General features: G+C 35.7%; 1 protein-coding gene across 20 annotated transcripts in view; it reads right to left on the bottom strand.

Moving 5' to 3' along the window:
• Positions 1-25427, bottom strand: part of cac (calcium voltage-gated channel subunit cacophony) — a 400227-nt gene that overhangs the window by 33428 nt on the left and 341372 nt on the right. For 13 of the 20 annotated variants that reach the window (XM_072299262.1, XM_072299252.1, XM_072299260.1 and 10 more), the window contains 7 exons: positions 21010-21120; positions 14094-14180; positions 12144-12179; positions 10017-10133; positions 9011-9076; positions 4199-4290; positions 244-394 (listed from right to left, as the gene is read on the bottom strand). In XM_072299262.1, the coding sequence (XP_072155363.1) occupies positions 244-394; positions 4199-4290; positions 9011-9076; positions 10017-10133; positions 12144-12179; positions 14094-14180; positions 21010-21120 (660 nt within the window). Of the gene's footprint in view, positions 1-243; positions 395-4198; positions 4291-7546; positions 7639-9010; positions 9077-10016; positions 10134-12143; positions 12180-14093; positions 14181-15388; positions 15500-21009; positions 21121-25427 lie in introns of all 20 variants that reach the window. The other 7 variants (XM_072299263.1, XM_072299264.1, XM_072299256.1 and 4 more) reach the window with 4 other exon arrangements.

The raw sequence follows: 25427 nt of genomic DNA, 5'->3' as shown, positions 1-25427 counted from the left end.
CAGCAGCCTCTGCGGGGGTGCGTACTGCGTAGCGGCCAAGGGACGGACCCCCTAGTTTTCAGCAATTAAAAAACTGCATGATACAATACTGCGAATTTTGATAACGTCTCATGCATTCATTTTATAAGTCCATGTTAAACGAAGGATTGCTGCAAATATATGAACATCTCTCAAACTTTCGACATGAATGTAATCAGAACTACTGAGTAAGGATAAAAATGAAGATAAGGATTCAACACTCACGAGAAAAGAACAGAAAAATATGAAAGATACAAAATATCCGTAAGCAACTACTGAACCGCAGTCATTTGGTGGCTTTTCAGCTTTTGGATCGCAAGGCCTTCCTTTTACACAGGATAACATTATCGACGGCCACGCTTCTCCGGTGGCACACCTGAAAGAGGAAATGTACATTTTTTAAAAGATTAGTTTCTATCAGATGAAGGTAATACTTGTTAATTTTATACTTCTAAAATTTGTATGAAATTAAAATTCCCTCCCCCCCTTTTGCCAATCGTTCCTTGATTATTCTTTCAAAATTCGAGCAGAATAATTTAATTGTAAAGCAAAAGGTTCTTAGAATTATTTTTTTCATTCTTTTGTCTGCCGGCTACATTGACGTATCAAAAAAATCTAATTTCTTCTATATCTAGTTGCTATATTTTTCCATCTCATGGTAACTAATAATAATGTTACTACACCAACAAATTAAGTATCCAATGAAGAATGCTACTCATTGTTGGTTGATATTCGAACTAAAACACTTATTTGGATATTCATTGGAATTTCTGAATCTATTTATCAAAGTAACAAACTATCCTAGAAATCTATTTTTTATCAGTCGTAGTTACTTTGACTGTCCATGTTGACACACACAGTTTATATGCATATCAGTACTCATCTTTACATATGGGTATGTAAATTTTTCTAGGTAGCTATCTAAATCTAACCTTTATCTTAAGTATCTACTCATTTGACTACGATTTGTGTCTACTTGCTTCAATCCGTCATCACGCTCATATTCTTTCTTTAAATACATATAACAACACCCCTTTTAGTTCTTAAATTTAATGAATCTACAAGCCTAAAATACAGGGTGTTCGAAAAGTCCCCTCCCCCCCCTCTAACTTTTGACCTAATTGAGGTAGAGATTTGAAAGTTGGAGGGTGTTCCTAGATCAAAGGGAGCTACTTTTTGACCCCCCCAAAATTTTTGGGGGGCCCCATTTTGGGGGGGTTACGGACCCTAACTTTTAATTTTCAAATGGGAAGACCCCCTTTGTGATACTTCGTTCGAAAGAGCATAAAAAAAGAAAATTTTTCGCGCAAACCGGAAGTCATTATCTCAAACCGTTTCAAAATGGCGGCCGGTCGAAGTTCCAAATGGCCGAAAATTGGCACCTCTGCTTTTTGCGCATGGATTTGCTTGAAACTCGGTATCTGGGGGTATTTTGGCACGAGAAAAACGAATTTAACGTTAGATTTTCAAAAAAACCCTAATTTTTCAAAATGGCGACCGGTTTAGGCTCAAAAAGGCCGAAAATTTGACAAACTCGATTTTTTTGCCAATGGATTCACCTGAAATTCGGTACATGGAGGTATTTTGACCCGAGAATAACGAATTCAACGTTAGATTTTTAAAAAAACGCTAATTTTTCAAAATGGCCGCCGATTAAAGTTCAAAATGGTCAACAATTGGCAACCTCGACTTTTTGCCAATAGATTCGCCTGAAACTCGGTGAAATAACGTCGAATTCGTTTGTCTCCCACCCAGATACCCTCAAACACCGAGTTTGAGGCGAATCTATCGGCAAAAAGTCGAGGTTGCCAATTGTTGACCATTTTGAACTTTAATCGGCGGCCATTTTGAAAAATTAGCGTTTTTTTAAAAATCTAACGTTGAATTCGTTATTCTCGGGTCAAAATACCTCCATGTACCGAATTTCAGGTGAATCCATTGGCAAAAAAATCGAGTTTGTCAAATTTTCGGCCTTTTTGAGCCTAAACCGGTCGCCATTTTGAAAAATTAGGGTTTTTTTTGAAAATCTAACGTTAAATTCGTTTTTCTCGTGCCCAAATACCCTCAGATACCGAGTTTCAAGCAAATCCATGCGCAAAAAGCAGAGGTGCCAATTTTCGGCCATTTGGAACTTTGACCGGCCGCCATTTTGAAACGGTTTGAGATAATGACTTCCGGTTTGCGCGAAAAATTTTCTTTTTTTATGCTCTTTCGAACGAAGTATCACAAAGGGGGTCTTCCCATTTGAAAATTAAAAGTTAGGGTCCGTAACCCCCCCAAAATGGGGCCCCCAAAAATTTTGGGGGGGTCAAAAAGTAGCTCCCTTTGATCTAGGAACACCCTCCAACTTTCAAATCTCTACCTCAATTAGGTCAAAAGTTAGAGGGGGGGAGGGGACTTTTCGAACACCCTGTAAATATCTATCTATCTATCTATCTATCTATCTTTCTATCTATCTTTCTATCTATCTATCTATCCATCTATCTATCCATCTATCTATCTATCTATCTATCTTTCTATCTATCTATCTATCTATCTATCTATCTATCTATCTATCTATCTATCTATCTCTCTATCTATCTATCTACCTATTTATCTATCTACCTATCTGTCTGTCTACCTATCTTTTTATCGATCCATCTACCCACCTGTCTATCTGTCTACACACATCTATCTTTTATAGCTCATGAATTTTCGTTTTCTCTCTTGTGTCGTTATCAGCTGCTTAATGTGTCATGGTCTACTATATTTGAATTGATTTGTCTATATATTTGTCTAAAAAAAGTCTATCCTCTACGAAATAACTCATCTATGGTTTCCTGTAAATACCCTTATTTACGTATTCCTGATCGCTAACTGATTCCTTCATCCGTTAATTAAGAACTTTAGAGCATCTTTTTTAAAAGCAATTGATTTGAAATTCAGATTTTTAGAGTGTCTTTTGAGCTTCAGCTCTTAATTTTCTCGGTAGGGTAAATATCTAATTTCATCTGAAAATAAATTATGCTTTTCTCATTCACAAATGATATCATATACAGAGGTGACGTAAGGCCTGTCTACTTTAACTCTACTCTTGCAGAAAGTACTTAAAGACATCCGTCGGAAATTTTTGTAAGAATTTAGTATTGTACTTTTTTTTGATACTTTACGTAATATTTTGGTCTCGAACATCTAAGGTATATCATCGTGCATCATCAGTGGGATTTCACTTTTGAGACAAGTTTGATTGAAAAGTACATTTTTTTGAGCACGTTAAAAGACTAAAAAATACCCACGTATTGTAATCCTCTAGAACATAGACATCTACGCTAATTATACGACTAACAAATACACGACTACCAACAAAGTACACTGAATATCATATCAGGAGAACATAAACACTCTTGATAGACACACGACGACACATTTCAAACACATGTGCTAAACACTACTACCATGTAAGCAAGAAAGACTTTTTCATGTACAGCTAGCTAACATTTAATCCAAATATACATCTTTATCTAATTGATACCAGGTCAAGCTCCAGAGAAGATCTAAATTGGTTGGTAAGTTCCGAATATGATTAAAACGTGTCCATGATTACTTAATAGAGAAAGAAGAGCAATTATTAATATGACCTAATGTCCATTCAAATTTTCTATCAGATAGGTGAAAAAAAACGATACGAAAAACAACGTTTATAAAAACGCACGTCAAAATTTCTCCCTACGCCAACACAGCCCACCACATTACTCTAAATCTTCTGAAGCACCTCGTCTTTTTACCCCGAAAATGATTGGAGGCAATCTAAGAATAATGCCATTCTTAAATTGATTGAAGATTCAAAGTTAATAAATTCAATCTTATTCCTCTAAAAAAATCTTAAGTGTCATACCCTGAAAATGAACCTTTTACCGTATCAAGGATTTAATTATCTAAAGTCGCAATATTCCATGGAAAATTGCTATAGAATGAATTAATATTTGAAATATCTTTGAATATGCTAGATTATGAAACATTAATGGATTCAGCATCATATTTGAATACTACATCATATTATACATTCTCATTGGACAGAGAAAAAAGTTATTGCGACCACTTAGATACGGTATGGAGTTCCGCATGACTTTTTTTCAAGGTTCTTTTTTATAAATTTATTTTTTTATTTTTTCAGTTAAGTTCTTTTTTCATGTAAAATTACCTGAAAAGGAGCATTAACCCTTGAACGAAACTTCTGAAGTTGTTATGCCTCGTGATTGAAGTTTCGGCATCTAATGCAATGTTACCAAAAACCTAAAGCAGAATATTGCAACAGCCAGAGAAGGAGCACAAACATTAGTAGTCAGTACAAATCTCAAAGACATATAATAGTCGGAAATATCGATTCAATACTCTGCAGATGACTGCGATCTATTTTTGGTTTGGACAAAGAGAATCTTCCCAAAGATAAGGACGCAAAATTACACACTATCAGTGGAATTTCAATGCTGAGTAAGCCAATCTGATACTATTACATATTTTTCTGGCAACAGATTTTCCTCTTTTTCCATCTAGTAATTCATACAAGTTTGTCACGATAGCAAAACTTAATTTCTAAGGGAGAATCCACCCTTGAGGGAATTTTCTGTCCCTAAGTCATGAAATTTGATTATGCCATGAAGAAACTCACCTTATGAACAGAATTTTTTTTACGAAAGCTTTCTAGCAATATGATACTAAAGAAAGCGCATATCTCGATCACGGTGTTTAAAAGTTTCTGCAAAAAATTAATTTAATTTTTATCAAGAGGTGATAAGGCATCATTTTGATTGCAAACAATTCTAATGCTCCTCTTCAATTGAGACAAGGGATGGAGGAAAATCGCAACAAATTCCACAAATTATAGACATTTGATTTTTGCCCGCAAAGATCTAATGAAAATGTCAATGTCCAAACCAGGAAGACCGCAATCAGTGCTAAAAAGAAATGATTCATAATATCGCCGGAAATAAACGCTGAAAGCACTCTCCCTGCGGTGAGAACAATTTTAATTGAAAAAGAATCAATGTTGTCAAGCTCATTTGGATGACACTGCAAATCCTGATATTTTCTTGATAAATTTTCTCAGTCGATTTATCTTCCATTCATTTTTTTGCGTGATATGGATACGTGAATCATTATTCAAAACTTAGCTATCTCATTTATTATCAATTCGATCGATGCCGCTTTCCGATCTTCTCACACGAGGGAAACTACAAGACTAATAAAAAATTAAGATTCTAAAAAGGAGAGATATCTAAATATGGAGAGAATGATTTTTATTCAAATTAATACTGTATTATTACTCGTAAGACTGTCGTAGAATTGTGCTCTAATTTACTTAGTGTGATGGTGTATTCGCTAGGGGTAAACTTACTCTATCCCAAGCAATCATATGATTCTAATAGTGGACATAATTTAGATGGTGTTTTGGGTCGATTAATATGTATAAGGGGGTGGGAGGGTGGAAAACGTCTAAACCTCCTGACAGATGGAGGTCAATGGATGGTCCTGTAACAACCGCCCCCCTCCCCTAAAAATTCTCCAGTCTCACCCGTGGAAAGTAATTTTGCAGTAAGCTACCTTGAACTTTGTTTTAATATTTTTATTTCTATAGATAGGTACTGGTTGTAATCACTTTCTAAAGTAACCCAAAATGCTGGAAATGTATGAATGCAAACAACTGAAATTGAACGATAATAATTAGTAGGCGATGGGCGACATTAATAGATGGATCGAGTGAGATTGCATACCTCCAAGAGGCACGAGTTTCTTATCAGTAAAATAAAAATTCGCGAAATTTCGAGAAATATTCGAGATGAAATGGCATTAATTAGTTTTAAAATTGTCAATATATGTATTTTGTTTAAGTAAGTGAGGAATAATCTTCATGGCTGGTTCAATTCTATCCGAGATACGTTTTTGCCTTCATTCATGAAGGTCCATTTACACAATCAAATTGAACCATCAAACTGGGCCTCTCATTGGTCGCATCCTCACCTCAGGTCTTATTCCACCAAACAGAGCTTCAGTTTGATGGCTCAATTTGATCGTGCAACTGACTCTTTACAATTGCAATTGATCCAAGTATTATTGACGCCCTTCGTCTTTGGGGCCAATCACGGCCGTCAGACATGACACCTGCAAACGGACTGACAAACATGGCAAGATATTTCAGACGTGAGGATTCTATATATACACAGGAATGATTGGACATATAACGAGCCAGGGCAATTTACACGCAGCTATGATAGAGTTGCAGACAATAAGCGCACATGTTCATGGACGTGGACATTGGCGCTGACACCAAGCATCAATCTGAGCCACGCTAAAAACGCACTTTCACCGGCCTTGAGATGAAAACTGGCCGTCATATCATTTCGTAATAAATGTATTGCTACCAATAATATATAATGAGGCTATTTCCATGTAACGAGATTTACACTGAAAAAAAAAAAATGAAGTTGATTCAAAATTCTGGGTGTATAAAAGTATGCGAGAACTTACAAAATGCTGAATTAACTGCTACAGCTTAACTTGAGCAATATGTCAATATGTAAAACTAACTGCCGTAGCGGGTAATTTACCATTTTGTGAGTTCTCACACACTTTGTTTACATCCAGAATACTAAATCAACTTCACTTTTTTTTCGGTGTACAATTTGCATCTGAATTTGAGCAACTTCTCTGAAGGAGAAACTTGTCCTCGTTGCAAGGGCATCGCAATAAAAAGATTCAACGGACTCCAGGAAATTTTATCTCAACAAAATTAATATTTTTTGTGGCAACCGAAACTTTACTTTGCGTGTTGAAGTGGCTTCTGGAGCTCAGCAAGTACTCGCACGACGAGAAATTGCCAAATGCTAGTGCTCGTGTCTCATTGCATCATACCATTTCACTTTCATCCAGAGGTAAGGTTGGAAAGAAGTTAGTGTGGGAAGAATGATGCACTCTTTAGGTCTCTGAAGTGTCTCTGAAGCATTAATCATAGAGTGCGTAGAGTCGTAATGTAAGTGGGTGAGCTAGCGCCACTTTTTAGCATTTTCCAGGTCCTGAGTTTCGAGACTCCTGTGTGACGCCAGGTCACTTTTTCGATACATCATCAATTGTTTGCGATACATGGGTACCCGGCCATCCAATGTAAACAAAGAAGATAGGAATCACCACGTATTCCACACCGCCATTTTGGATCGAACATGTATCGAAAAAGTGACCCGAACTCGGCGCACACCGGGCTCGGAACTTGTCGAGCAGAACATGGCGCCAGCTCTCCCATTTACATTACGACTCTATGTACTCTATGGCAGTAATATGAGCATGTATGGCATCAACCTAGTTTTTCTTCCTCTTCTTTTTTTTTTGAACGATTCACATCTTTTCTATGAAATCCGCTAATTGCTTTATTAGTGCGGAATGTGTTGTGCCTTCGTTATTTTGTCTCCGTTGGGCTGTGTTCAAGTCAACGCCGATGAACGAAAAGTGCGTTTTCAGCGTTTTTTCAGTTTTAACCACTGTTGCGCCCACAACTCACCGAAAAAGTAGTAATAGAGCTCCAAAGAAAGATTGAAAGTTGTTGTGCCGATTCAGAGCGGTCTCAGGAATGAGTTTGATGTTCCCAAAAACCTTAAATAAGTTGTAATAAAACGTTGAGTTATAGGTGTAATTTATCAGGTAACTTCTACGAAAGGCTTGGTAATTTCTTTTTCTCAACCCAAAAAGGAGGGTCAATTTTTTTTTTTTTTTTTTTTTTTTTTTTTTTTTTTTTTTTTTGTAGTTCTTCCGGAAGAAAAAGTGACAAATCTTATCGAAGATATGACAATTTAAGCAAGGAGGGTCAACTAGATTTTTCAATAATCGAAGACATGAAACGTAGAGAACAAATTATTTATCATTTTCGAAATTTGGAAACTAGGAGATCCTTGCACTTCTTTCGTGAGATCCAGGCTGATCTCAAGATAACGTGCAACTGAGACTGTAAACATTGTCGTTATTCTACCATAAGGGGCGTGAGGGCATAACTGCATTTCGAGATAAGACCTGTCGTCCATATATTTCCATGTATTCTCAGGGATCACGGAGAAACAGGGACACTCGTCCATTGGTGGTATTATTGCAATGGGAAAATTAAAATTTCTGGCTCATATATAAAAAAACTTGTCTGTATAGGGAAAATAATGACACATATGTTGTTTCTAAAATGAGACGGACATAGTAATTTCTTGGTGAAAAATCGAGTCGAATTGCAAAAATGCGTATCTCGTTTGCGGTGTCTCAAGATCTCCGCCTCCCTTATTTTTCATCAAAAGACAACACTTTAATATTATTGTTTGAATTTTTCATAAAACACTCTTTGCACAGAGTAAAATCAGGTTAGGTTTCAAGAAACGATCGCGCGGTGTTGTGTGTTTTTCCGTTTAAAAATAAAATTATGACTGCGAGTCTGCAGGGATGCAAACCGAGAAACGTGTTTTTGCAGTATCACCGTCGTCGATTCAATGAAAGACGCATCATAGCGCCTTCTAGCAAGTGTGTATACTTCTACACAAGAGTCCCGGAAATGCTGTTCATAAAATTTTGAGTAGGAAAACAAGCCGAGGAACTATAAAAAAATACCTACATGGTTGATTTTCAATTAGAATCTATTTCGATCACAAAACTGATCTGGAAACTATACTTTTTGCAATTTTAAGTATATTTTAATGAGGCATGACGATACAATACCCAGAAAAAATTCCTCAAATTGTCCACTGGTGAATATAAGAGTGTTAGTTTTAATTATTTTGACTTTAATTGTAACCAGCGACGGCTGATGGGGTGCACATTTGTAAGTGCAAGATTGCCTCATTTTAAAAAGTATTCAGTGGATGCATGTATGGTAAATTCTAAAGAGAAGAATGGTGAAAGATCAAATCAGTGTTATAATTTGGATTGCCGAAGAACTTTCTCGGAACGGTCTAAAATGATCGAAAACGAAGGTGAAGTAAGTAATGTGTACCTGCATTCCGATGATTGCATAAATGAAGAACAACATTGCGATGAGCAAGCAGACGTAAGGAAGTGCCTGTAATAAAAGAGAAGAGCAATTAGAGACAACGAAACAAGAGCAATGCCAATTTCTTAGATGAGCCTAGAACAGAGTATTATTTTGTAGCCTAGGGTTTAGGTGTGAATTAGACACGTTCGCTCTCCTGAAACAAATCTTTCATATGGCTCGGCATTTTTAAACGTTAACCAATTATTCACCATTAACTTTTCTCAAATTATTGAAAAAATGAGTCAGCTGTGTCATTCTCGGTGTATCGCGTTTTGATGGCTGAAAATTTTAGGTCAGCGTAACTCTGCTTTGCGAAGGACGCGAGTATTTTAAAGTTTCTGTGTCCAAAATAAACGTGTATATTGCCTGTCAAAGAACACAATGGTTGACTTCATCCACCGCGATACTGCATCGCACGGTTTCATCCACGTAGATTCCATTTATTCGAGATGAACTCAGAGCCATCATGATGGCAAATTTTCAGAAGGGCGGTACCTATATATTTGGGTTAAAGCGGATGATTTTTAGTTTTATTGCTTGATCAATAATTTAAGTGCATGAAGAAAAGTATGGTCAGCTGAACTTAAAATTGCTCCTTGCTAATTTTTATTCCTATATCTGGGTATTTTCTGTTGAACCAATAAAATCCAACTGAACACTCCGTCCCCTCTCCCCCAAAAAATATGCGTCTTCAATTTCTTAGCGAGACATGTAAACAACGCCAATTTTTAGATAAGTCTTGCAGCTGTAAACCTCTTGTGCTCACTGATAATCAAAATAAATTTAATCCAACAAGTGTTGATATAAACCCGATGACTCCTTAGTTTTTTGGACTTTTTCTACGCAAAAAATAATGAAATATTTGTGCGATGCAAAAGACATTCATGAAGACCAAACAGCAAGCACAATGTGCACCACTCTTTCGGTAACGTCACTTGCCAAAATCTTTCGGGTTTCTTGTACTCACCTTGAATGATTGAACAAACGTCCACAGTAAAATTCTAATTGTGTATCCCTGCCGTAGTAGTTTGATTAATCTAGCAGCACGAAAAAGCCGCAGAAATCCAACATTGATAAAATTCTCCTGGAAATGAAGAGACAATTGTTTATATTCAATTCAGCGATACAGGGAGTCGACGCTTGATGGAGCAAGTCAAGGGGAGAGGTTGGACATGGTATGGAGACTATCGTTTCAGTTCATGTCTTCGTTAATACAAATCGTAAAAGTTTGAAAGTGGTTTCATTGGTTTTCTCCCAAAGGTTTCATTAAAAGGCATCCCTTACAAATTTTAATATGAGGGAATAGGGTAATAGGACAAAATATCCAAAAATGAAATTCGAAGTAAAAAATGTCCAAAGTCAAAAAAGTCCATATCTAAAACATGTCCAAATATCTGGAATGTCCGGTATCAGTATTATGACCGAAAACAAGAATGTCCAAATGTGACATAATTTGACAAAGTGGCGAAATAGGAAGCTTGGAAGCTTTTTACAGAAATATCCACGGAGATAATGAAGAAGCAGTGATACAGAGTTTTCCTGACCTTTTCTCGGTATAGTTAATTATTTACCTAGACAAAATAGACAGAAGAATTTGTAAGAACAGGTAAATGGCAATGAAAATTATGACTTGTAGTAACTGGACATTTGGGCATTTTTTATTTTGGCCATTTCACTGCTGCTGGACATTTCAGACCCCAGGACATTTTTTCCTCATGAACTTTTTTCACATTGGCCATTTTTTACTCTGGACATTTATTTTTGGACATTTTGTCCTATCACTGGATGTAGACATCGAGACGCAGCTTTAGTTGAAAAGTTCATGTCCAACCTCTCCGAAAGACCCGTTCCAGTGTGCGACGGAAGGAAAGTTTGAGTGGATAGCGATCATTGTCCATTAAAAGATCGTAGATCCGGTTGTCAATAAATCCAGACCATCAAATTAATTACAATAGAGGCCTATGATAGGTTCAGAGTATGTACAACATGAGCAAGGGGAAAATTTTCTAGACTAATTGAATGTAATTGTACTTGTCTAAAGCAAAAAGGTTGCTCTCGGTGAAGGTATGTAAAGTCTCATCGCAATTTTTACCAAGTAGAGTGGATAGTACAAGTAATTTACATCTTAAATGAATTCTATAGAGAGGATTCCTCTGTGGGGATGAAATTGACAAGGGGTGTTAGGGCACTGACTGTTAATTTCAAACTATGGACTGATAGTAATTCAAAGCACTAATCTCGGGAAATATTTACAAAAGAGCTACAATTCAAAATCGGGTACTATCGTACATGGAACTATTAATCCATTGAGGAAAATCAGAGGGAGACAAGTCACAAGCGTCCCTCACTCCGATGTGTTGGAAAAATTCGCCCTATAAATTTAAAATGTTTCCTAACATTGTTGCTCTACCACATACGGCTTTAGACAGTTTATTGACTCAGTCCAGACGCATTGTAGTTAAAAAGTAGGTTATCTGGAATTCCAGGTTCGCAGCTGTTGTTCGAACTTAATGTAACTTTGAGCTTTGACTTTGAACTTTTGAACTGTTGTTGTTGAATGAAATTTAAAATTTCATAACAAATGAAATAGGCCGTTAAAATGATGAACAAAAATGTGCAAATTTCCTCTACGTACAATTTGGTGAAGAGCATTAAAAAAAAAGGGGGGGGGGATTATCTGTACACTCTGAATGGGTCTGTTGCACGCAAGAGATTCAGCCAAATAAATACACTCTTTTTAGGTAAAATTGGTACATAGGTACAACTGAGTCATTCACTGAACAGAAACTTAATGTCTAATGACGTACAGCATAACAGTATTTCTGGTGCACCGCACTTACACTGTAATATTATTTGAATCATTAATTTTATTCGGCTATCAGCAACTGAAAGTTGTTAGTTAAATTAATATACACCGGAATCTATGGAAATTATGGATCAGGAACAGCCAAAAAAATTAAAGGTTTAGGTTTACTAAGTATGTCGGCGAAAGGTGAAAAGAGAAAGGGAGGCCTAACTAAACCTCTCAAAGAGGAGGAAAGGGTCAACGTATAATACGAAGTTTTCACCTGCCCGGTGCACGAATAGAACTTACCCCTCCTGCACTATTAGGCCCTTGCATATCCGGGTCCTAATAATAGTAAAAAACGAATTAAAACGCATCGAAAAATGATTTTAAAAAATAAATCTCAAAATAAATGAATAATCAAATAAGAAGTAAAAATGGAAGAATGAGAGAAAAATTGAATTGGCCTAATGCAAATTCCACAGCCAGAGCAAAAAGAAAAGTTATGTCCTGTAGAAAATGGCTCAAAATTCACGATGAGCGCTTCGGGAAAGTCTGAAATACTCTCCTTAACTTCACAATCTACGCGAGGAATAAGCGGTTTTTTTTTTTTTTTTTTTTTTTTTTTTTTTTTTTTTTTAACTTTCCGCTTTACATACGATACTACGGCACAATTGAATATTTTGTAAGAGGACTTGTCAGGGCCGGATTTTCCTACTTGCCGCCCATGGGTCGCATGTATTTTGCCGCCCCCTTCTCATTCGTTTTGAAACATCAATAAAAACCATCAAGTGAACGCAGCATCGGGGGAGGGGTGCATCAGACACGTTTACTCGTGTTGAACACATTTTTTGGGAAAGCCCTGTGAACACTACTAGCAAAAGGTCACGGAACTTTGCGCGAAAGTCAAGTTTCGTAAACCTATTTCTATTGGACAAGGCCTTCCATTCGTAAGAAATGAACGAAAAAATTATGAAAGAACAAACACAAAATTTGGTTTAATGATTTTCACTTCCGCCGCCGCGCCGCGCCAACCGCACTGTGTTTGGCGCAATGCGTGAAGTATTGACGCAGTCCTGTAGGCGCTATGCGTTCCACGCTGACCGCACTGTGTTAGGGTCAATGCGTGAAGTGTTCATGCATTCTTGTAGGCGCTAACCGTTTCACGCTGTCGGCAATGACCGCACTGTGTTTGATGCAATGCGTGAAGTATTCGTGCAGTCTTGTAGGCGCTAATATATGTTACATGCCGATTGCCGCGCCGAGGGCTTCTCCTTTTCATCTCAAGTCCTCGACATCATTTCTCCCTAAGTCGCGCCGTTCCAGGCCAAATTGTGTGTTTGGTTTCTCTCTTAACTCGACTAAGTAAAGGTGCTGTCTCTTGTATCACTGAAAGACGACAAAATTAGAAATTACTATACTCTCAGGAAATGAGAGATTTTGTAGCCTTTTCTCGTTTGTAATTTTTTTTTCTAAATCTGATTTTTTTTATACTTACATTTAAAAAATTGCCACCCCCTAGATTTGCCGCCATGGGCCACCCCCTTAATCCGGCCCTGGGACTTGTTCCATCCATCCCTTCCGCACTATAGGATGATGCACGATCTTAAAATTTAACATGGAAAATGCACCAATAAATCACGTGTGTTTTGGCGTGTGGCCATGTTGAATATTGCATAGCATCCTAGTGCGCAAGGGTTGGGTGGAACGAATCCTCTTACAAAATGTTCACCTGTGCCGTAGTGTAGTTTTTGAAGCAGGGCGAGCTTAAAGAAACGCACAATTCTGACGCAGATAGTGAAGTTGGGAGTGTATTCAAAACTTTTGCGATGCTCTCATTGTGATTTTTGTGCCATTCCCTATAAGAACTAACTCCTATTTTTTGCTCTGGCTGAAGTTTGCAAAAGGCCCATTGTGATGTATGATTGCGAAAAATCTAATAGTGATAAAGTAAAAATCTCTCCCTCTTTACAACACTGCATCAAAAATGGATAAATAAGTGAAAAATAAAACTTAAAAAAATGATGAATAAGAAATAGTGAACCAAAAATGATTCCTTGTTAATGAGTAAACCAAAAATTTGAATCAGCCATTGATGCGACTTCATCAATTTCACATGGGATGCAACGAAAATGCCAAAGAAACTGGCTCCTAACCAGATTGATTTAAAATATGAATGCTTGTGATTTGGTTTTTTGCTTGGGGCTATTAAATCAAACGGTATTATAAATGTTAAAATTTGATTCTAATCAAACTCACCACACTTAATTCTATTACAAGGGCATCAACCACACTTCCGATCACTGTGATGAAGTCGAAAGTATTCCAAGGATCCTTGAAAAAATTCTGCGAAGGAAATCAAAAGTATAATATTATTCGCACTTATATTTTTTCTATAAACTTGAATGAATTTGATTTTATTTCAAAAAATTTTTTGAGGAAAATATAGTCGATATCAGGATTTTCGGTGATCATTTGAATGACTTATTTTTTAGTGCTTTCAATAGAGAGGAATCATTAGCACTCATAAAAAATAATACACGTCAGATCTAGACTAGAAAAAATGAGCAAATACGCTTCATAAATTAATCTTGCAGCCTATCCTTAATTATTATTTTCTTGTTAAATTGTACAAAATTAACCGAGAATATACTTAATTCAGCATTGTGGGCTCATGAAGGCATTGAAACTGAGGAACAACGGCTGCACTAATTTTGGTAGAGCTATTTCTTTGCACTTAGTGTTTGAATTACTAAAGTTTTTTGTAGAATTGGTCTATTGACACGAAATGAATCATGAAATTTCTCTCATAAGGATCAAACGAGTAGTTACAAGCACAATCAATTCGATTGAGGCATAATTTGTATTGATTTGCCCTTTCCCGGGCTTGATGGATACATTGGTCAAAAAGTGGTTACAAACATAAGTATCTGATAGCTAGGTGGCTTAAATAAAATATGTCAGTTATTTAGAACCCTCTGCAATCACTGAGAAATTCATTTTATTGCAATGAGTCAAATGATGATAAATCAAAGAAAATATCTAAGAATTTCGTTTTAGTTTGAATGTGTTATAAAACCAGGTTGAATGGTTTTCCTTATCTGTGTGCCTCAAAACGAGCTTTAAAGTAAAAAAGAAGAAAAATGAAACCGACAAAGTTTAAAATAATGGACCTAATAAATCAGGAAACAAAAATTCGTTATCAGTTATCTAAACTCCTGAATGCATAAAAAATATACCTATCATGCATAAAGTAAAATTTAGTTACTTTATTGAAAAAAAAAATTGTCGTGAATGGTAAAAATGAAAAACTAAAAAATACGTAAGAACTATCATAACAAAGAGGGTTGAATTGTTGATACAAGTCAGTCAAACTTTGAGACAAGGATGTTGGTCTACCCATACTTACTATACGTTTGTAACGAATGTCCATCTTCCAGCTCTATCTATCGCAATAAAAAAAAATTAAAACGATGAAAAAATCAAATACAAACGCAGATTGTACTTACAGTGCCGGAGTATGTATGATTAAATAAACATTAATACATAATCACCTTGCATCCGAACGCGATAAGTTTGAGAACACATTCCAGGAGGAATAACGAAGTGAAGACAAGGTTCATGATTGCAAACAAATTTGTCAGCAGGAGTGGAGTATCATGGAACTGTAGAAATACACAAAACAATACCTACAGATACGTGGACATATTAAGGAACACAAAATAGTAACGTGCAGGCATCAATAATTAGCGTTTTGTGTAATTTTTTCATCAGTTTCAGGAAGCACTGGCTTATCACAAAATAAATATTCGAACTACACACGTTTGAAATCAACAGAGGCGTCTTTTGACTGTAAATTTAAAGGAAGTAGAATTGAGACAAATAGGGTATGGCGTTTCTGCGCATTGTTTTTTTGCCTTCGATTTTCGAGATCTGTCAGAAAACATCTTTTACGGAGAAATAGTCGTCTGATCGAGGATTTTTATGGGTTGTCTACATTCTTACCTCAAAATAAATCATGTCTAAATCTCATACGATTTTGATGCTAGATTTAATGTTAAACGCGCGTCTCGGTGAGTCGAAAATCAATAAATCTTATGCAAGTAATCATTATTCCAAACGTTTCTTGAGGGCATTGAATTCCCAGCGTATAATGGAAACACTGTTAAAATCAGCCATTAAGTACTTAACGCTAACAAACTTAAAGTAGTTTTTCACTGTTCTCTGCTCTTACACCCAAAATGTAAACATTTATCTCCAATGCAAACTTTTGAGATTGACTCTGATATTTTCTGCAATATTGCTCACAGTGATAATAATAAGGGAATTAAAGCACTGTTCGCCCCTTAAGTGCAAACAGTAATAATATAAATCAGCCTTGTAGTATCTGGAGATTCTAAATGAATTTTTTTTTAAATTTTTTTTTAACTAGTCAAATCAAATTTTTAATTTTCTGAATTGCTCGTCGCAAGAATAATAAAATGGGTATTTTTAAGCGAAATTATTCAAAGTCAGTTTACAACACACTACTTTTGCTTGCTTGTCACGATTGCTTTTTAGCGCGATGGAGTTATCTAAAAGCACAGATTATGAGCAAAAATACTACAGGGTTGCAATGCCTACTTGGAAAAAATAGTTTGGAGATCACATCATGTTACATCTCCGTAACTGAAAAGTATTACCAGGAGTTACTGATTCTATGTAAATTCATTTTACTTTTAAATCTCACTTGTGGATTAAATGGATAAAAAGTTCAAGAATGGTTCATTTTTATAACAATTAATAAAGATACATTAATCAACCGAAAAATCATGCCCGTGAAATATTGATTCATTTTTTAAGTATTTTTAATCGTATTGTAATGAAAATTAGATAGTTTTTTGGATCTGATGTCAGGATTCAAATCCAGGGGATAATTTAAATTGAACAGCGAAAAAAAATTCTCTTTTGAAAGTTTAAATTTAAACGGTATTGCTGAGAGTCGTCACCTTTCTCATACAATTTTCTTCAAGAGAGCCTCTACACAATACCAAAGGGGAACAAAAATATTTCTTAGCATGGCAAAATATTAACATCTAAACGAGCACATTGACAAAAATGCCATCGATACATTGTCGCGCCTTGACAAGTTAACTATGCCCCCATGTTGTTTACTTCTGTCTAACTAACATTCTCCTAGCATCGTATTAGCTGTCCCGCAAAAACACTTCCTCAGACAAAAAAGGGTGGGGAACGAATAAAAACACTTAAAGGATAGTAGTTGAGCTAAATTTTGATTTTGAATAGTCGACTTTCTGTAGGTATAAACAAACCCATAATTCAATATTTTAGGAATCACTCTTTTCCTGTATTGCATGAAAATATTTTAAGAAAACAGAGACAAAGGGATGTGAAACAAAAGAGTATATTATTATGTCCCCCTAAAATAATGAAAATATATAAAAATTAACACACGTATTATTTACAAAACTGCAAGATAATCTGTCCCAAAAGAACAAAAGGGAAAAGGTAAAACAAGTGAGGTCCAACACAAGAAACGAAAATCGGACAACTGCATTTCGGAAAGAGATATTGATAGAATACCTTAGGGAACATTAAATGGTTTCTGGTGATTGAAGCAAACTAAAATTTCGGAAGACGAAACTGCGCAGATGGTGCTTAATACCTAATCTAAGTGTGATTACACTCGTGAAAAACTGCATTAGTATTAAATTGTGCTTACGCAGAAACAGTTTCGTGTATAATGTGCGTAGGTATTTAAGTCAGACATGTGCATAAATTGATAACTTGGAAGATCAACTGAGCATCGACATTGCGTTCACTTGTTTTTCTCAAGAACGATATAGTAAACGGTATAGAAACGGCATAGAAACGGATGAGATCATATTCTGTTTTCAAAATTGCTGAATACACGAACCAAGTTGAGGGTCATTACTTAAGGGAAATCATAATTTGAGGTATGTTTCAAGGCTAGTCTGAGAGGAATTTCATTCGACGACATTCTTTTGACCAAAAATTACTGTGAATTCCAGTATTATGTATTGTTTGCTCACTCCCACTCCCAAATCCACAGCACATTAGTGCATTTTCATTTTCAGATGGAACCAAAATGAAAGTATAGAAATGCCTAAATGCTCACTACCTAAGTTTCCATCATCAGGCAAAACGGACCAATCTGCAGAGGATTTTTTTTTTTTTTTTTCCTTAAACAAATTTTTATATGACTCTCCATGAGCACCGGAAGTAATTTTCCTCCGCCCGAATTTTTGTTAAATTTCATTTTTACACCCAGTCCAGTTAAGTTATGTTGCCGATAGCTTCATTATTATTCGGGAAACATTTTCTTTAGCAGTAAATTTACCTTATCATAAACCACTGTGTAGAGGAAGGGTACTTCGCAATTAAACTTTATGCAAAAGAAAGCTATACGCAGTGAAATACCAACGCACATAGACTTTCTTGGCGTAAATGCCTCCATTGGCAATACGTAAACGCAAACCTAAACGCTTTCCAGCTGTTCGTGTTGCTTTCTCTAAACAATGCAGGGGTACTGAGCCTCCTTTCGGTCCAAAGAGAGGACCGGCTCCTAATGACCCTCTATCGAACTCTTTTCTGAACCCACTGTCATTAGAATGCTACCTCGAGCACATCATAAAATTACTTCAAAATATTCTTGGATTAGAAATTCTAGATAGTGATACTTGTGAGGAGGAGAGGAGGGGACTTTTCGAGCACTGTAGTCTAAACAGAGAAAACAAATCCGAATCATAGTATGACATTACTCGGATTTTCTGTTAAACTCTATAGTTATACTCTAAAATTTGTCAGCTAAAATGTCAATTTTAATAGCTTTTCATGGGTGGTTTAGGAAGATTCTGATCATTGAGATTTGTAGTTTTTGAATCCAGGCGCCGTGTTGCGACGAATCTTTAAAAAATTAAAATTTATTTCATTCCTAATCTGAATGGCTTGGATACCAGGTTGTAGTTAATGCATTGGGACGTTGCTAAGACTACTCAAAATATTTTTAGTGTCAAAAGAGAAGCATGAACAATATTTACAATCTTATATTTCTCTTCGAAGTTTAGCCTTCCTCCTCTGCAAAACTATTTACGATATATGTGTTATTAATAATGGGTGAGAAAAGTGAATCGGTCATAAGCAAATCGTAATTACATCTTCTGATATACATAACTCGTGATTTGGACCGCGTTAAACAGAAAGAAACCAGCTATTGCCAAATTTAATCGGGCAATTTAATTTTTTACATGAAAACGGTTGTGCGGATTTTTGTGCAAATGTCAATGAATTTTCTTCATTATACAAAGCAAATTCCTTCAAATTTTCCGAGGAATCCGCACAAACGTTCTATCGTAAAAAATCAAATTTCCCTGCTAAATTTGGCAATAGCTGATGTGGCTTGGTTCCTGTTTAACGCGGTCCATTTAGGACTCTTACCAACGCATTGCAATGCACTCACGTCACTTGGTTTCCAAGACGTCCATATAAATTCAAATGTCCTCAGAGTTTTGCGGCTGGTGGTGTAAATGATTTCCCAAAAATTTAGAATCACAGGAAGAAGAAGAAGAACAAGAATAAAGTGAGAGGAAAGGAAATGAAAAGGAATAGAGATTAAAGAACAGAAGAAATGATAAGGTGCACTTCAAGTTTTACAGTTTAAGGCAAACGCAAGACACGTATTACGGATGATCAAGCAGGGACTAGATGCACATCAAAATGTTGTTAAAGGGATGCAAAAATTATGCACTTACCGTGAGAGTTGATGTAGTTGCCAGTTTGTACCAAAATAAACTTGAAAAGAATAAAAGAAGAAAGAACTGAAAATTCAATGAAATTGTTGAGATCTGTCTTCAGATAGTGAAACACGGCGTTATTCATCACGATGGCTGTGTATTTTTTTAACGGAGGTAGGATTAAAAGAATATTTGAATAATAAAAAGTGTAAGTATCCTAGAAAAGTCCCAAATTTACACCCAGGAAAGATACTTTATCGCTACATCTATTTGTCTTCACATTAACAAATGATCGAAGTATCACGAAATTGGATTTCTGTAGATTTTGCTATTATTTGATAACTGTAACACGCATTGTGCTGTTTGTGACTATTCCCCCTTATCTTTCTAGGTAGGTGAGGATAGTCAAAAATCAATTATTCAAAATCATACAAACGAAATGAAATTATATTTATATTGAGCCAAAGTCAATCAATCCTGGTAGATTATCGCAAATATTATACTTCGATTATGTATGCGCGTAGGTGTGTATTTATTCATATTTTAATTTACTCGAAGTTGAACCAATGCTCCTCCTTTATAGAATGATTCAAAATTTGAAGACCAAAAACCAAAAAACATAAAACTAAAAAAATAGAAAAAAGAAAATAAATATTTACTTAAACAATTTATCTATACATTTAAATTGGTAATTATTTTCAATGTGGATAATAATTTATTCATACCAGTTGCCATCAGATACGTATGTTCTTTTTTTTTAGATTTTCTTTTTTGATGATCTGAATAGTTGATCATCATTTTATGATAGATAACTTTTACTCGGAGCATTAATTATCTGATAAAAAAAACACTGTGGATTGGTGCAAGAGAAAGCAATTGCCGTTGAATCGTAATTGGTTTTGCAAAAATGAGACATTTTGGCGTGTAAAGTTTCTGATCGGTAGGTTTCTTGCTTCCTCAACATCAGCTTAGGATTATAGTGCGGCAGCAGATTTTTCAGAATATATCGTGTTTATGAGCCCAAATGCTAAGAGGTCCACTAAACATTCCACTCATCTAACAAACTGCCCCTTAACTCCGATGCCAGGTTGCTGTACATAAGAATTGTTTTGTATAGTCATTTGAAGGACTTTATGATTCGATCACCAAAAAATTGCACTATTTGAAATACTTTGGTTGGTTAGTTCCTCTCTGTGGAATCATGAATACAGACAGAATATAAAGCTAGACGCTTTTCGAAACTTTTCAGGAATGAACGTAATTTTGGTGCTTTATGCGGATTCACCTTTCGGGCATCATCTGTGTTTAGAGGTAATATTGACATAAGAATCCGAGCCAGTTGAAAAATGAGTAAATTATAAGATATGAATTGAGTGATTTTATAAACATAATCAATTATATGCTCAAAAGTCAACTCTTACCCTGACACCGTAAGCAAGAATCTTCAGAATACACTCAACGGTGAACATTCCTGTGAACCCGATATTTGTGTAGTGCAGCCCTTTCTTGTATAGAGGGCTTTGTTTGTGAAACTAAAAAATTAAAAATTATCATGAAGAAGACGAGACATGAGAGACATTAGACGCATACAATCAGAAAACACATTTACGATTAAACTAAGTAGTATGAAAGACAGAACAGAGAGACAAATTCAGCATGAAACTTGACGACACAAATCAAATACCAAACACTGACATATGACACAGCAGTTTCATTCGAATGAAATTGAGCAAACGGGACATATTAGCATTATAAGTTTTGGAAAAAGAACCTATGTGCAATGGTTTATGACTGTTTGTATGTATCAGATAGGGACACATACGAAATTAACAGACGCAAAAACAATTTAAGGCTCCTCTGAGTTTCAAAGTCATTTAGATGTTTTAGATTCCACGTAAATTTTAATTTGGATATGTCCCGTTTAAACATAATTCTATCCATTTGTACACAAAAATATCTAAGCACCCGAGTTCAGTCCCCCATTTAATTGTGGTATGAAGTGATTATTTTTGTCACCGATGGAGCTATTAATATGGGGCCTAATCTTTTGGCTACGGTCGCCCGGAGATAGTGTGACTATAACCTTAAAGTCGGCAAAATTAGCCGATCAGGGAGTTCAGCTGCACAAACCACAGAGTGATGGTCAAAAAAGGTTCAACAAGAAATATGATAACCGCGGATTATTTCATAGCTGGTAAAATGATTTTTTATTAACTAACCATCACTTTTTCATAACAAAACAAAAACGTGACCAGATCCGCGAAAAAGGGCCTTAAATTACGGGAGAAAATTTTCCTCAAATTTTTGCAAACGTATGGAGGACAAAAACCAGGACATATTTGTGCATTTCATCTCAAAACTTGAGGGAAAAGTCATTCCTTAAGTTTCAAGTCAAAAATTCTTAAGTTGTGAAAGAATGTGGTTTAAGTGTTTGTAAAACATGTTAGGGAAAATTTTCTCCCGAGAGATAAGATCTATTTCACACATCCAGTCAGAAAAAACAAATTACAAACATTTTAAAAGCTCTGTGATTTCGCAAATCCCGTCCAATGGACTGTGAAAAGAAGAAAATTAATTCTCTCAACAGAAACTATACTGTGTGAAATCTGAGGAATCGGGTTTTTCTCTATGGATTTAAATATCAGTGACAAAGATAGTCACAATGCCCTTAGGTAAAGATTATAAACAATTAGAAAAATCAATCAGATGATTTCTCTGATGCTACTAAAAATACTTCACCAAAGAGCTAAAATGATGTATTTTTGCTAATTTCCCCTGTCCATTTCTCGTACCTAACAGCAAATGCAAGGGATCTCAATGTTTAAAAATCACTCGGTGTGAAGCAAAGCTAAGTAACGTGTGTGTTCAGAGCAGGTAAAGATGTTATTGAACGTGCTTGAATGAAGGTCTTCATTTTTCAAACACAAGCAACCAAAAAGGTAGGAGCAAGATCTTGTGAGTCATGTTTGAAGCACACAGAAGCGGTACAATGTGCAGACAAACTGTTCTAAACAACAATCCAATTGAAATTTAGGTTGATAGAAATAGCAAGAATAGTTCTACATGCTTAATTTTGTTTGAAATTGGTGAAAAGGTGATTGATAAAAGTGATGAGCGGTTTGAAGAATGATTCCAGCATGAGTCAAATGGGAGGATGGGGGCAATAATTGGGCAACACGTTACTTAAGAGCAGGCTAAGGCCTCATCGAGATTCCATGGAACATATTGAAGCTTTAGTCCCTGCAAAGTTTATATCCTCGATTGTGACATCAATTGTGCGGGTTGACATTTCAGTATGACCAGACGCATTGTTGACATCCGAGATGCTACGTTAGCAAATTATTTTGGGTGTGTAAATACACGGATATAAGGAGCCACGCACACAAAACCCAGAGATTTGACGCAAGAAAGGAAAAGCTGCAACAACATTAATTCGTAATGCAAGGCCGTTGATTATCGGAGTGATTTTTCTAATTTTTCGAATTTATTTAAAATCTAACGTGTGCACTTTGTTCGCGAGAACTAACCCTAAGGAATCTAATTTTAAAATTTTACTATTATTTGCAAAATCGATATGGGTGTTACTTATGGACGGAGAGGGTGAAATAATTTAATGTGAAATAAAAACTATTGCAAATACAAATGAGCAACATAATATTATCGGAATAACTCAGTACACGGGTGCACTTTCGGGGACGAGACCCTTAGAAATGTAGGTATAGTTAAGGTCGGTTTGACCTCAAATTTCCCGAACTTCATCACTTTCCGGGTAACAGTTGTTCTTTGCTGGGTTTAGGTAGAGTCCCTTTATACTGAGAGTCAAGACAATTCGGCTCATGGATGTCACAAACGGGAATAAAGATTACAGAAATTGAACGTTTTTCGTAATCTTTGATCGGCCCATTCTCAAATGCCTTTCTCCGTTCCTCCTCTCATTTCGTTTGTTCCTTGCCGAACCCGTAATTTCCTGGTCCATTCCAGATTATAATCTTTGCAATTGGTGAAAATGTAATCTTTATTCCCGTTTGTGACACTGTGGAGGCCTAAAATACGGGAACCAATCAGAAATGGATTCAAATTGTCTTGACTCTCAGTATAAAGGGACTCTAGGTTTAGGTAGATACTTAAAGACGATATAAATGGTAAGTGAAGAAGAAGACAGAGTGAGAAGGGCTAAAATATTAGCAGCGAAGACATCAAGTGAAATTCAGTGAAAAGAAGAAAAATAGAGGGTAGAAATTCAATTTGCTTCTTTCGATGACATTAAGACAATGGAAAAATCTGAGCTCTGGTGAGGATAAATATAACTCATTTAATGACGGTTTTTTTTAAAAGAGGAACGAAAACATTCCCTTCACACAGTAAGTGCCACTTCAATTCAGTCTTTAAAAAAAAAAAAAAAAAAAAAAAAAAAAAAAAAAAAAAAAAAAACACGGGAACTGAGCTCTTTATTCTGTCGGAAGTCAACTATTGATTCTCTGAAACAAAATCTAAAGAATAGATCACGTACCCAAGTTTTGGATAAGTCCAACTTGGAAGATGAATGGGTATATGCGGATCTTTAGCATTAAAATCCAGAGATTGTGAATACTTTTAAACATCTCTCTGCCTAAAAAGGATCGAAGTAGGTAAGTTTTTGAAGGCAGATTCTCTATGAGAACAAAAATTCAAATAATCCACATTTATCCTACTCTAGATATGCTGGAATGTATTACATGATACTCATTTTACATAGACTTTCGCAAAGAGAAGATGAGATCGACTGATGACCACAACACTTGCAGACAACAATTATTTACCAAACTACTATACAGCATGTCAAAAACAGTGCATAAAAGTGTCAATAATAAATGAAAATGAAATGGTGTGTTAAAAATGAGGGTAACACAAGAACGTATTTAAGATGGAAATGAGAGAAAATGAAAAAAAGGAAACCAGGGATAGTAAGATGGTAAGAGATAATGAACCACGAATACTAAAAAGGAAACATTTTCCACGATCTGCGTTTAGATTTCAGACTTGGATGTAGTAATAAAATATAGGTTTCTGTCTAGTTGCTTAATTTAATTACTCTAAATTCAGAATCTGTTGAATTCAAATTTTATGGGAGGGACTCATCATAAATAACGGCGCGAGCCCGTGATTCAAATGATTGTAACATGCGATATTTTTAATAAAAATTTTAGTTTTCATATTTTCTCATTCATCCATAAATATTTGTGTACTTCGAAACGGCGTAGTTACTTCCTATGGGCCTAGTGGCAGTTTTCAAAATATGGAGTGAATCAAAATTGTCTCTTTAATTTTTCGCTTTCACAAAAAGAATTACAGGTAAAAAATGTAATAAATTAACTCATGCTTAATACTTTGGAGACAGAGTCGTCAATTGCATGAATGAGTTTGTTAGAAATAGAGTAGGAACTCATTCCCAAATAGGAAATGAAGTTTTTTGGGAGGAGAAGTGTAGAGACAGAATGAAAAATGGATAGCAGTCGAGTTGACGAAAACGAAAGAAGGTTTATATTGAGGAAAACGAATAGCAACCATTCTAACTAGACACCAGTTACAGTGTTTCCAACGTGAGGGTCGCCAAATAAACATTGTAAAATCACACATCTTATACGTTCATCAACATAGAAAAGGAAAACCACACCAAATTGTCACTTCTTTTATTTTTCGGCCGCTTAAGATGTCATGTTGGAAAAATTGTTACAAAGATTTACATATATATTGGGGCTAGTTGGAAACATTTCAATACACGTAAGAGCATTCAACGAATAGTACCTCAATTTGAGAGGTAAACAACTGGCTTCTCGAATCTGTGAGAGAGGCAAGCATC

This window comes from Bemisia tabaci, chromosome 4 (assembly GCF_918797505.1).
Source record: "Bemisia tabaci chromosome 4, PGI_BMITA_v3".
Classification (NCBI taxonomy): Eukaryota; Metazoa; Arthropoda; class Insecta; order Hemiptera; family Aleyrodidae; genus Bemisia; species Bemisia tabaci.
This window is presented reverse-complemented; position numbering and strand designations above follow the sequence as displayed.